Source organism: Argentina silus (genome assembly GCF_951799395.1).
Source record: "Argentina silus genome assembly, chromosome: 6".
In the NCBI taxonomy this organism is placed as follows: Eukaryota; Metazoa; Chordata; class Actinopteri; order Argentiniformes; family Argentinidae; genus Argentina; species Argentina silus.
The window spans coordinates 16,769,688-16,783,435 of record NC_139660.1 but is presented as its reverse complement, the minus strand read 5'-3'; the positions used below and the strand labels follow the sequence as shown (position 1 = coordinate 16,783,435).

General features: G+C 44.8%; 1 protein-coding gene across 1 annotated transcript in view; it reads left to right on the top strand.

The window, feature by feature from the left end:
- Positions 1–6,866: 6,866 nt before the first annotated feature.
- glis1b (GLIS family zinc finger 1b) overlaps positions 6,867–13,748 on the top strand; it is a gene marked incomplete at both ends in the record, with an annotated part of 35,021 nt that continues 28,139 nt past the window's right edge. The window contains 2 exons of the mRNA XM_083672326.1: positions 6,867–7,093; positions 8,526–9,963. Coding sequence (XP_083528452.1) covers positions 6,867–7,093; positions 8,526–9,963 — 1,665 coding nt within the window. The remainder of the gene's footprint in view (positions 7,094–8,525; positions 9,964–13,748) is intronic.

The following is a 13,748-nucleotide window of genomic DNA, read 5'->3' as shown; positions in this document are numbered from 1 at the left end:
ACAATAAAGGATGAGAACAACAGTGGCAGGATTTGCTGTGTCGGTTACAAGGGAGCCTGTCATTGGTGGTGAATATAATAAGGGCCGGCCACCCATTTGAGGAATACTGATGGAGCAGCTGGATTTTTGCGTCTCCAACTGTGTGTGTGTGTGTGTGTGTGTGTGTGTATGGGGTCGCAGCCTTATATTGCCCTGTAATGTTTTATCCAGTGTGTAGGCTGTGATTTACAGTGTCCCCTTGTCCAGCCATGCGGTGAAGTCGTTGGGCTGTGGGGGGATGCAGGCAGACATTGGGCTGAGAGGACCGTGGAGGGCTCAGGGCTGGGGGCGTGGTGTGCTTACTGCTGGCTGTTTGTTTGTGTTCAGACTGCGGTCAGTCACTGCTCTGTTTAAATGGGGTTGGTGTTACGAGGAAGTCTGCTTCCCGCAACATCTGTCCTCGTCCTCTGAAATGCTGGTGACCCATTCATTGATCTGACCACTGTAATATCAATCTAGCTTTGGACACAGCAGTCAATTCTAATCACTAGAAATGACCCGAGTTTGGGGAGCATTGTTTTACTTGCTCTTTTACTGGCTATGGCGCTCCTCTTGACCTCTACAGTTTCACTAAACAAACTTCAAACAGACTCAAAATTAGAATTTATGATCAAGTTGTTCGTGAGAACTAAAGACGGAATGGGTTAATAACAGGAACCTAGTTGAGCACAGCTAAAAATCAGCCATAACAAACCGATTTCATCCTCATGAGAATTCTCATGTCTGCTGGTACTAGTAATCCCACTAAGAAAACAGAGACATTTCTGTCCCCCTAATTTAATAGAGGTTTTCTTCTTCGCCCTCTCCACCGAGCACCTGTTTAAAGGAGCCATCCCCCTAGACTTTGTTATTTTTCATTTACTTGTGCCCTCAGGTTTTCAATCATACGTCCATTACTAAGCAAACAAATACGTTCCGGGCGTATGTGCAGACACAAATATAGACATGAGTTATGAGATTTAAAGAAGCACCGGGAAGGCTTTGGACTTTAATACACAACATCTGCAGTGGACAACAGTCACAACCAGAGCATCCCGCAAAGGTCCATCAGTCTGGCATCAGACAGTCATGCCTCTGTAGGCCTAAGTGTTGAACTTTGAGTGAAGAGAGAGAAAGGAGGAATGAAATAATGATTATTAACCGTTTAAGTGCCGGTGTTATGATTTATGGAGCCAAAGTGGCCAGAGTTGGAGTGTCACGGTGGATTTCCAAATGCATCTGTCTTGTGGTTTTGGCAGCTTGTTGTATCCTGGGTTCAAATGTTAGCATCGGACCCTGACATCCCGTTCCCTCTTAAGCCCTCACAGTCCCAGTACAATACATTACACCTCCGCTGCCCTCAGCCCCACTCTGTTCCCAAACCATCCGCACATCTGCTTTTCATTGCCTCGCATCTCGGAAGACTTGAACACATTAAACACTGGCACAAGCGCAGTCTCACTCCAGCACTTAACACGGCGCTTAGGTGACTTAAAAGGCATAGTGGAGAATTATAGAAAATGAAGTGTCACCGAAATAAAAAATCGCCCAAGATTACCACCAATTACACTTAATAATGCAGTGCAGGCCATCTGCTGATCAGATGCAGCAGTGCTATTGTCCAGGGAGAGAACAGAGAGGGGAAGAGAGAGAGAGACCAGGGGGAAAGGCCAGAGCGACCAGAGAGAGATAGGCCAGAGAGGCCAGAGAGGCCAGAGAGGCCAGAGAGATGAGTTCTTGGGACTGCAATAAATTGTGTGAAATAAGATACAACATTGTATTTCAATACCAGTGTAACATTGGAATGGAATGTTCTCAGGTAATGTAGATGGAACGGAATGTCTTATAATAATGCAGTCAAGTACTGTACATCTTGAGATAATAGCCATGTTGTTTCTAAGGGGTTATGTGCTTTGGATTGGAGACATGTGGCTATTCAGCTTTATTACTCATTTATTAGTCAGTCAGATTGCGAGAGAGTTAGCCAAAGCACAGCTCTGTCTTGTACATGACTCTTTGATGATCTGGCCTCTAGGCAGCTATGCAGTCATATACAGTTACAATGCCACTCTCTTGACCCTTAGGGCAGCGCTGTGGAAATACATGTAAAATGTAATTAGAATCTTTATAATTTTGACTATACACTTTAACTATTGACTGCTTGATTTATGTATGCAGGCCTAGTATAAGTCAACAGAGGGAGAGAATGAGTTTCGTTCTGGTTTGGTACATTTGTCCGTTGTCTTGATTCTCTGACTACAGTTGAATAACGGGGATGAATTCATCAGTGGAAATACATTGTTAGGACTTTCCATTTGCGGTTCCGACGTATCTGTTTTTTATGGCTTTGCTTTGTGTTCTCAAGGGGTTTTGAAAGGAGGAAGCATGACAAATGTATGACATAAGACCACTCATAATGGGGGTGATTGGAACCTCATTTTTCTCCTCAACATGGGCCAAAAAATAATCACATATATCCCTTTTATAATTACCCCACGTCTGCAGCAATAGCTCATGTGTGTATTAGTGAGGAATGGATCCTAGTACTTTCATCTAATCTCACTTTCTCCCCGCATGCATTAGTTAGCTGCTCCGTTTACAATCAACCTTTAGTGATGATCAAGAGGAGCATACCATTGCAGATGTAAACAGGGGAAATACTGCACATAGCATGATATAAAATTAGGTGTTTTCCTGTGGTCCTTTTCCAAAATCAGTTTTTTTTAGGGTGTACAAAGAGGGGGGATAACAATAGAGGCCTTCTTCTGGGCTCTGTCTCTGGTTGTGAATGCTGACATCAGTGGCTGTTTGTGAGGATGGGCCAGCACATCTGTACATGGTCTTGATAGAGCAGCTATACGGTTGCCCCCGGTGATTCTGGCACAAGGCTGTAACGACTCTCTCCCTGATCTCACGCCCTGCGATTGTCACTCCTAATTGGCCCTGAATGCTTGCAAGTGTGTGTATCAAACCACGCCACGCACCCGTCTCTTCTGTCCTGAGGAGAAAATGGTCACTTTCAGTTTTACACAGCATAGGATCATCTGTTTTTGCTATTGTTCTTTTACATAACACTCTGACTGATATGTTTGAAACATACAATCATGGCAACGAACCATTTAACAAATCAGTAGGCCTGATAGTAGTTCCTTTCATAATAATGCTCTGAAAATAATTCAAATCCGGTGTTGATGAAGGCATGTTCAATACAGATGTTGATGGTAGGTTACTATCAACACATGTGCCTTACCATAGTTCATTGGACCACCCACTGTCACTCTTCAAAGACCCAACCAAATCGGTCGGCACTGGCCTGACCACAACATGTTCCCATCACTGTATCAGACTAACATTGGACCACATCCTCTCTCTCTCTCTCCGTCTCCCACTCTCCTTCTCTTCTCTCTTTCTCTCCATCGTTCTCTGTCACCAATTCTGGGTGTCTTATGTTTCACCTCAGTCCCCTGTGCTTTCTCCGGCTTCCACCTCTTGATCAAACTTGCCCCAACACACAATGAAATATTCAACGCTGAATTACCATGGCACATTCAATATAAACTGAATTTACTGTTGGTCCCCTTCCAAGCCACCATATGTTGAAAAGCCTGTTCTCCTAGCCTGAGCATGACTGATTTGTTAATGTAGCAAAGCTTTAAATCACTGGACCGCTCACTTTCTATGTTACGGAATAGGGCTTTAGAACTGAGGCCGAGATGGGAGACACCTTGGTTTTATTGGAAGGAGAGTGACTGTTTTAGTTCTGAAGACAGAATAGTTATGCTGTTGTATAACAATACGAGTACATTTGATTCTTTCTCTCACTGGTCCATTGTTTCCTCATCCAAAGCCATTTTCCTCATCTCATCTCATCTTCTCCCTCAGAGAGATGCCTAACATACAGAGAGCCAGTTCCTGTGCTTTGGGAGAGGCATTTGAACACATCCCTGCTGTATCCCTTTCAAATACAGCAATCACATGCGGAGGCTTCTCGAAAGCTGCCAAATAGTATTGAAACAATCTTTTGTATTTCATTCTCTACAAACTGAACAAATCAGAGGTAATCACTCCTCTGGACCTTTCACGGTGTGCAGTTTGCCTGATTTACATAAAGTACTTTCACTGGCAAACAGAGAACATTTCGAAACAGAGGAATTGTCTTTGAAAGTGCATTGTCTTTCATTTGGGTTGGATTTGCCCCTTAATCTAATTTGCCAAGGCCTATGTTGTATTGTATTTCATAGTTGATCATTACTTGAACAGAACATCATCAAAAGACTGAATATGTTTTGATTTATTTGTATCTAATATAGTGTTTGTGTTTGTGTGTGTGTGTGTGTGTGTGTGTGTGTGTGTGTGTGTGTGTGTGTCTGTGTGCATGCATGCGTGTCTAACCTTCCCCATGACACAAATGAATTCTGATTCTAGTAATTTCTATTCCATCGGGTACTGACTCATGTCACCATCGGCCATCCTGATTGAATCACTTTTATTCCAGTTGAGGCAAGAAATATTTGGCCATAGCTGGCCTTGAAGTTCAACAGGCCTTGAAGTTTTTATACACAAACTAAGGCTGTCACATTCTGATTCGGTCAATTTAGACCTAATTACATCTGTTTTCATTAAAAAAAACTCTACATTGGGTTGCAGATGTCATATAAAGGAAACACAAAATAATCATATGTTTATATTAGCATATTCTCAGCCAATAACAATTCAGCCAGGTGTGATAAAAGTCAATGTATCTCTGTAACTGGTTGAATAAAGTTAAAATATTATCACTTGTATCTACTCCTCCATATCCATATTATTTAACATGACAAGCTACTGTATACAATTTGGATGGGAAGCCTGGATCTTCTCAGATCACAATAACAACACAAATACAAAGGGAATAATAAGTCCCCCATGTTTCTGGTTGAATTACTCTACTAGGAACTTGACTAACTGTCAAATCGCTTCAGTCTATGAAAGGAACTAGGCCTATATCAACATATCAGGAGTGGGATATAGAAGACTACTGCCCTTTTAGCAGCTACAGTAACATCAGCTTGCAAAGGTGTGTTTCCCTTCGAGACTGCCTCCCCGTTTGGTGGTCGGTTTTGTAACAAGGCGCAGTGCAGAATCACTGATCTACACATCACCTGCTGCAAGAAATAACCACCGATTGTTGATCAATATCAGCGAATGTTTCTACGCGGAATATTGTAAATAGCATCCATGCCCGCCCTCTGCGAAAATAAAACTGCTACAAACTGGGGAAATTGCGTTAACGGCGTTAAAAAAAAAACGCGCCTTATGGATATTTTTTTTTTAATCGCAGGCATTAACGCGTTAAACTTTGACAGCCCTAACCCAAAGACAGTTGGATATGCTAACTGTGGAAATGGTCAGCCAAAAAGAAAAAAAGAAAAGACAGAATGATCCAGGACTTTAATAAACAGAACCATTTGTATTCCTTGAAAACAGAACAGAGCTGAATGACTTCTTGCCTTCTGTTTATGGCTTTGAGTGAAACCAGCAGCATGCCACTCATAGTCCCTCTGCGTCTCTACAGTGTTTGCTCTCTCTCTCTCTCTCTCTCTCTCTCTCTCTCTCTCTCCACTTCTTTCCCTCTTTCTTTCCCACTCCACCACTCTTTCTACAGTATGTTTCTCCATCTCTCTCTATGCCTCTTCACATCTCTCCTGCCCCAACACCTCTCCCTTACCACCCCCCCTTTCTACCTGTGTCTTTGATCCTGTATGACCTTATATATCTATTTTTATTTTTATCTCCCCCCTCCTTTTCTTCCCCCTGTTATCCCATATCTTCTTTTCTTTCTGTCTCTTATATCACATAGAACGTGTTTGGGTGCTTGTATTAATAATAGCTCATGGGGTGTGATAACATTGTCAATAACATCATTAAAAGCAAATTGAATTTGAGAAATTGAGTTAAGGAGGGTTGGAGAAGGGAACATGTGGCCGCCTACACATGAGTGAGTGGGGGTATCATCTTACCTTCAGCAAATATTTCCTCATACACTAACCCTCTTCTCTTCTCTTGCTTTCATCTGTCTCACTTCACTTCTCTGATCATATGTTTTATGGAATTTTCTTTGGCCATCTGAACATTAAAGGGGCAATCTGGGATTGGTACATTACATTTTTAATTTTTAGATTAATGATACTGTATATAGCCATTGATTATTAAACTACAGCTTAGTTTAGCTGTCTTACCCCATGAAAACCTTGCTTGTTTTACTCCATTCTTGTAAACAATGTAATTGTAAACAAACACTGTATAGCTTCAAAACATGGTTAAAACTATCATTTTGATCTTGAGGATGATCAGTCCTTGCATCCATAGCACCGTCTATGAATTTGAGAGTGGTTGCCCCATCCTTCAGCTGTTTAGACAACAACAGGGCGTGGAGAACGCTTTGATATGCTTTGAATCCCAGATTTTATATTTCTTGGCTGTTAATTAATTTGTACAGCTAGTTTGTGTTTGGCTTTCTCATTTATGATATCTATGAGATATATGTACACAATAAAGCATGGGTTAAAGCTAGTGAATCTCTTCAACGTCAATGCTGCTGTCATCAATTTTGAAGTTCACAAAAGAGCACAAATGTACTCCATAAATCAACACATAGCTCAAAGTTACAGCCAACGATTGTTCCTCGAGAGAATTCTCATAATCTAATAGAATTTCAACATGTCACTGATGGAACTGTCTCAGAGGAAATCTCTTGCACTCTGTGACAGTTATTAATCTCTCAGGGCTGTCTTTAGATTAGCCAACCGGCCCCAGAGCCAACTTCCAGTTAGCGAGTGACAGCGCTGTCGCAGAGATCCTCAGTCATCATGGCCCCCTACTGTTTTCCAGTGAACGGCGGTTGCAGTGTCTACTGCTCTGAGAAGGACGTCAGCCCTGAGCTGGAGCTGGGGGTTGGTGAGGGGGCACTGATGCGCTGTGGGCAGAGCCTGGCCGTGCCACTGAGGGGCCAGCCAGGGGGTCACTACCACAGTGTCCACTGTGACCGGCCCACACAGAACCTCCATCTTCAGGACAACCAGCACCCTGACGCCAGGTAAGAGCACCATGGCACAGGCAGACTAGAGTATAATACGTACTGCAATATGTATTAGTACTGCTACCAATAATATGATCATATTGATGGAAAGAAATGATGATAGACCTACAGAGATACTCGTGATAATGACATACTTGAATGCTGTATTTTGCAAATAACAGTTAAACGTTGAATTTGAACCTGCTATGTCCATATAATCTTTCACAGCGGATCCCTATGGATTCATACCTGTGTCTATTCACATGTCAGAAAATAACTGTTATCACTCTCTCTGACCTCTGTCTAGTTTCATTGCAGTTATCGTCTCCGTCCCTCCTCCTCTCTGTCCTTCAGACTGCAGTCTTACACCCCAAAGTGCTTCTGGACAGACATTCAATTCCCCTTTATTGTCTCTGAATGCCATTGCCATAGCCAAACAGGAAATAGCGCTCATGAAAGAAGGGAGACTCTCTTTATTGACTACGACAAAGTATGACTCTGAAGCATTATCCAGTCTAGCTAGCGTTAGCTTCTTTCCCCCAGCGTGCACAGGGGGAAAGAGGACAAAGACAATTCCTTCATGGACAGGACAGAGAAAGAGGGCCCTTCTCACATCACTCATGAGCTTTGCACAAAATCCATAATGAGGGAACTGACAGGAATTATTATGTAGGAGATCACAGCGACGCATGGAGAAATATGACCTCGCTCCCCATTCACAGGGGCAAGATTCCCACCATAATACACAGTATTGTAAACGCTGACCCTTCACAGGCCGTCATTATGCCAACAAACCAGGTGACTCCCATTTATCCCAGATGTAGGGTTGGGTTTAACCCCTTTGTGGTCATCAAAGCCTGTCAGACACACAAGCCTGTGGCCTCTCCATATCTCTCCCCCTTTCTATTATAAGTCATAATCAATGGCCATTCATAACTGCTCACAGGCTGTTTCATTTATTAATGAAATCACTCTGGATCATCTGTGGTAGATGCTACCTGTTTAGAAACGTCTGTCAGATATGTCATTAGATTCATTTGGTAATGTCATAGACCCTCTAACACAGAGACTTTTAGTTTTGCAGGGGCTCTCAGGGCTGAGATGTTCTTTATCTAAACAGAGAGAGAGAGAGAGAGAGAGCGAGAGACCAGAGAGAGAGAGAGAGAGAGAGAGAGACGAGAAAGAGCAGAGAGAGAGAGAGATTGAGAGAGAGAGAGAGAGAGAGAGAGAGAGAGAGAGAGGGATCACTCCGGGCCAACTCTGGAGCTCACAGCCCTGCTGTTGTACAGGGGACTGAAAGTGCTGCTTGTGGGAAGGATGGTTTGGCAGGACACAGACAGCCGTGGCCTTTATCTATCAACAGCGGGCGGCTAATAGTGCTCATATTCTCCCCTGTGTTGCCCTAATAGCGTAGCGCTCAGATTCCCGCTGTGTGTTTTCCCCCCCGTAGGTCCTCTGCCTTCCAGAGATCCCTCACCTCACCAGACCCGGGCTGCAGCAGCTCCAACGGGGCCAGGGCTCCTCTCCCCTACACCATCAAACAGGAGACCTCCATGGGCTACAAGATCTCCTCCGGACCGGGGGTCCCCACCCCCCAGGCCACCTTTCAGAGTGGCAGGGCAGCCATGGGGATGCGGCGGGGGGAGATGGAGGGTCTGCACGGTAGTGGCGTCGGCAGCTTAGACAGCGCTCTGTCGGCGGATGCGGCGTACCCGTTTAATAATGAAGATGGCTCCTCCCCACTGTCTTTGTCCCCCGGTGGCTCCCGTCATTCAGCGCGGCTGCTCCACGCTAGCAGCCTGAAGAGACGCTGCCTGTCACTGGCCTCCCAGTCCCCCGCTGCCAGCAACACCGCTAACGCTAACATCGCCTCCGCCGCCGAGGGGATCGATATCACCGCCATCATCTGCTCCTCCCAGATGTCCGTGGTGGCCTGCGTCAACGGGCTCCGGACAAACCCCTCACCCCAGCCCAGCGGCTTCTCCCGGGCAGCCAGTGGCCCCCGCAAGCCCCCGGCCCCGCCTCTGCCTCCGCCTTGCAGCAGCCCCCAGCCCCCACAGGAGAACTGTCAGCTGCCCTCGCCTGCCGCCTGCCTGCTGTCCCTCTCCTCCTGCTCCTCCTCGTCCTCCTCCTCCTCAGTGTCGTCTCTGGAGCCAGAGCAGGGCCAGGGCCAGGGCCAGGGCCAGGGGCTGTGTGAGGAGCAGGGCTCCATGCACCAAGGTCCTGGGGGAGGAGGTGGAGGAGGAGGAGGCTCTGAGGGGCTGGGGCTGCTGATGAGCGGGTCCCTGATGCAGACTGGGTCTCTGCTGCTGGAGGGGGGCTGTCAGAGAGCCGGCGGCGGAGCTCTGAAACAGGAGCCCCTGGATGACTTCTCCCCCAGCGAGGAGGAGCTCTTTCAGCACCACTACCATCATCACCACCACCAACACCTGACCGGCCGCCAAGGACACCTCCGCCACCCCCACCACCACCACCCTGCCCCCCCTCGGCCTTCCATGCCCCCACCCTACCACCTGCACCAGTACATGGGCTCCAGCCCGGGGGGCATGCTGCACCTCCAGAACCAGCCCACAGCACCACCCTCCTCCTCTCTCCTACAGGGCGTCAAACCCGCAGGCCACGCTGGTCCCCACACTGCTCCTGATAGGGAGGATGGGGGACAGCTAGGTGACAAGCAGGCGTGCCGCTGGATCGACTGCAGCGCTGTGTACGAGCAGCAGGAGGAGCTGGTGAGGCACATCGAGAAGGTGCACATCGACCAGCGCAAAGGAGAGGACTTCACCTGCTTCTGGGCTGGCTGCATCCGCCGCTACAAGCCCTTCAACGCCCGATACAAGCTGCTCATCCACATGAGGGTCCACTCGGGAGAGAAGCCCAACAAGTGTATGGTGAGTCCCCACCCAGCCCAGAACCAAACCCCCTACTGCTACCTGATACCCAATGTTGTTCACAGTCCACTCACTAGAATGACACCATATCCATTCTCACATTTTCATCTCTATTCTGGTGTTATCATATGATGGTTTTACGGGGAGATCCTGTCTAGTTGTCACATGTTAGTTATAGTGTCCACAGCATATGCAAGTAGAGATATCCCCATTTGGTGTAACCAGGACCCATGTTATTCCTCCATTGGTTTCTCCCATAGACTAGGCCAAGGGCCTCTGAGGAAACCTACATTTTTAAACCGGTGGGTAGATATTTGAAATATGAGGCCTATTTTCTGAATGTGCACTGGTGTGAGGTTAGTTCCTTATTGTAGTATTTCATTGAAGTTGGTTTAGTGTATCCAACCAGAAGCATTCCAGATTTTATTGTCCAAAACACAACACTAGTGGCCTCTATCTACGGATTTATAGGTGATATTTTGGCTGAATTAAATGAACACGTTTAACATGCATGACATTTATCCAAGTTAAGGAGACTTCAACAGAATGCATTGTTTCCAAAAACAAGACTTGGCTTGCTTTATTGCAGCTTATTTTTCAGTACGAATTTAGAAAAGTTATTGTTGAAAATGGATACATTTGTAATTTCAGTATTTTCACAAGTTAAAACACACGTTTTCTATTGAAGAATTGAGTTGTTATAATTGGACCTGTTGCTTGTGCGATGCTATATAAATAGATTTTGTGGTTGAATTCTTTACAGGTAAAACTCTCCAATTGCACAAGTCAACACACTAATCAATGTCAAGCTGTCATTCCCCAGCAACACTGAGCAAATGGAAAAAGCCCTCCAACCTTAAGAATGATTTAGTCCAAATACACAATTAGTCCACAATTTGTGTAGGGCCAAGTCATGTTTATTTTCACTGGCCCTCCTGTTTTTTAAGGAGGGACTTCGTTCATGAAAACCCGACACATCTGGTTAACATAACTAAACAATGCATACACTTGATCCCTTTAAATGGGAGGTTTAAATGTTTAGCTGTCCCACATATTATGTATTAAGTGAATTGGCTTTTCATCTAAACCAAACAGGGGGAGAGATGTAGTAGTCTGGTGGAGTAGACGCTGCCACATAGGGGATGGCCAGTAACATTTCTCTGTCTTGCTCAGTTCAGTGTTTGACCCAATCCCTGTCAGACACAGTCTTTCTTCATGAACTAATTATGCATCAAAAACTGATTATGCAATCTGCTCGTACGCAAACACCACAGCAGTACCTGTTTTCTCTCATTCTGGTGAAGTCCAAACATTGTATATTTAATTTTTCTAAATATTTGAGTGTAATGCACTAGTGGGCTGGTAATATAATAGTCACTCAAGTGTGAAAATTGTGAAGTGTTGCGAAAGCTACATTTCAAAAGTAGTAATTTGGAAAGTAGTAACGTGGATATGTGATGCAATATTTATGTTGATAGTGAGCCTTGTTAGTTTCTCAGAGGGGCCCTAGGGGTTAGTGTGTTTATTGTAACTGAAAAGACACAGACATGACTTGGTGGATTGATGATTTTCTAGTAGTGAAGTACATACAGTAATTTAGAGTTCTGGAAATAATCCACAGTATTGTCATGCAGCTGTTGGTGCTGGTGTGTTATTTCAGAGTGTGTGTGTTGAGTATACAGTACATTACACACTTCCCTTTTTTGCGATGCAGCTACAGTATGTGTAGGGTGTGTCGCGTGCTCCAGTGCTGATGTCACAGTTTAGTGACACACAGAGCAGGACGGCAAATAGGCGCTGTGTGAATGTTTGTGTGTGTTTGTGCAGTATCTATGTATGTATAATGTATTTGTGTGAAGGTGTGTATGTGTTTTGTGTGGGGAGATGTTTACCAGATGTTAACTCTAGCACAATTTGGCCCAGTGTAGTGGAGCCACTGGACTCTGTCTCAGGACGTGAATGAGGGGGTGCAGACCTCAAATACACACACACACACACACACACACACACACACACACACACACACACACACACACACACACAAACACACACACACACACACACACACACACACACACACACACACACACACACACACACAGTACAATAGGAAGTATTGATTCCATGCCTGTTGGATTATTGCACTCATTTTTCCAACAGAATATAAACAGAAATGTAAAAATGTTTGAAACATAAACATAAACATAAACACATCTAATAATCAGGGGGAGGATGTATTTCAATTCCCAGTTTCCACCGATGCTCTCAGTGGCTTAGGGAGAAGATTAGCACATGTTCTGCATGTGTTTAAGGCCTTGTTTTTGTTTGCATATGTTTCAGAGTGTGTGGTCATACATGTTTAATACTGTACTACTGTATACAGTATGTGTTTATTGTGTTTGCACATATATGCGTTTCTACAGTATGTCTGTTAAGTCCCTCTACAGCCCTTATTTAGACTGTTTGTCTGCAATGCTGTCTGACCACTCCAGTCAGAACCCTTGAGTGATGTGTGTTGTGTTTGCTGGGCTCATGCAATAGACAAAGGCATTTAGGAATTCCAGCTATTCGCACAGAGGAAACAGATGAGACATTTTGATTTAGAACCAAATGCTCCAGAAAAACCCCCATCTAATCCCTGTATTATCTTTCCAGCGGCAGATTCCAGTGGGCGCTCATGAGGCGAGCTTCACTCACATCCAAGCATAACACCCCCCCCCCCACCCCTCTCTCTCTCCCGCTCTAACTCTCTCCCTCTCTCCCTCTCTTCTTCTCCAGCTGCACAGCATTTGTTTCATGCCGTGTCTTGGCAGGAAAAAGTCATTATCACAAAACAAGTCGTACTCCGACCTCTCGCTAGCTTGTCACCGTCCGTACCTGGCTATGTTTAACGCCATCCCACATAAAAAACGCTTGCAGCCCCCATCTGTAAACGTTGAGTTTGGAGCACTTGTAAAGCCCTGTAAACTTTTAGAAGGTACTTTTGGTTTCCCCCCTTCCAATTAACATGGGGCCTCAGGCTGTTAGTTGTGTGGTAGTCGGGCAGGCAGGGACACACAGGCGAAAAGGAAACGGCATAATCTCCCTGCAATATCCTGTTGTGTTTCATGCCTAATTCGCCTGTTGTTTTAGCTTATTACATTTTTTCTCTCTTGTCTGCATAAATATTAAAAATATATCCCGCGACCGTAGCCCTGACATAGTCACAGGCTTTGGTATCTTTACTGGGCTCTTCCAGACAGTCCTGAGGATTTGATGTCTCTGATGGCTGGACTCTGTACCCTGAAGGTCATACAAATAGTCATCAGAACCATGGAATCCCTCTGGTAACCTCAGCAACACAGTAGACTAGAGAGGGTTGGCTCATACATCATACTGCAGGACCAGAGCAGTAGTCTTAAATCTTTACTTACGCTACTTCATCCTCTCCACCAGGAATCATCAGCTGAATGGATCAAAATTGTATTGAATTATTGTTGAGAAAATCTGTTCATAAGGTCTTGTTGCAACCGACAATGGGTTATCCAAACATGGATGAAGCTGTCGGATGATTTGCTTGTGCAAACCCTTCATACATTTTCAGCTTTTTACTGTACATGAGCATTCATTATACAACGGGTTGATGAAAACAAGCATTGTGATTGGCCGAGAGCTGTTTGAAGCTCATATATAATAACGATAATGTATTTATTAGGCAATGTATTTATTAGAATTATATTCCCTATGTCACAGTAGATTTGTGTATCACAAAATAAATAGGATCACAAAAGAAATACTATCACAAA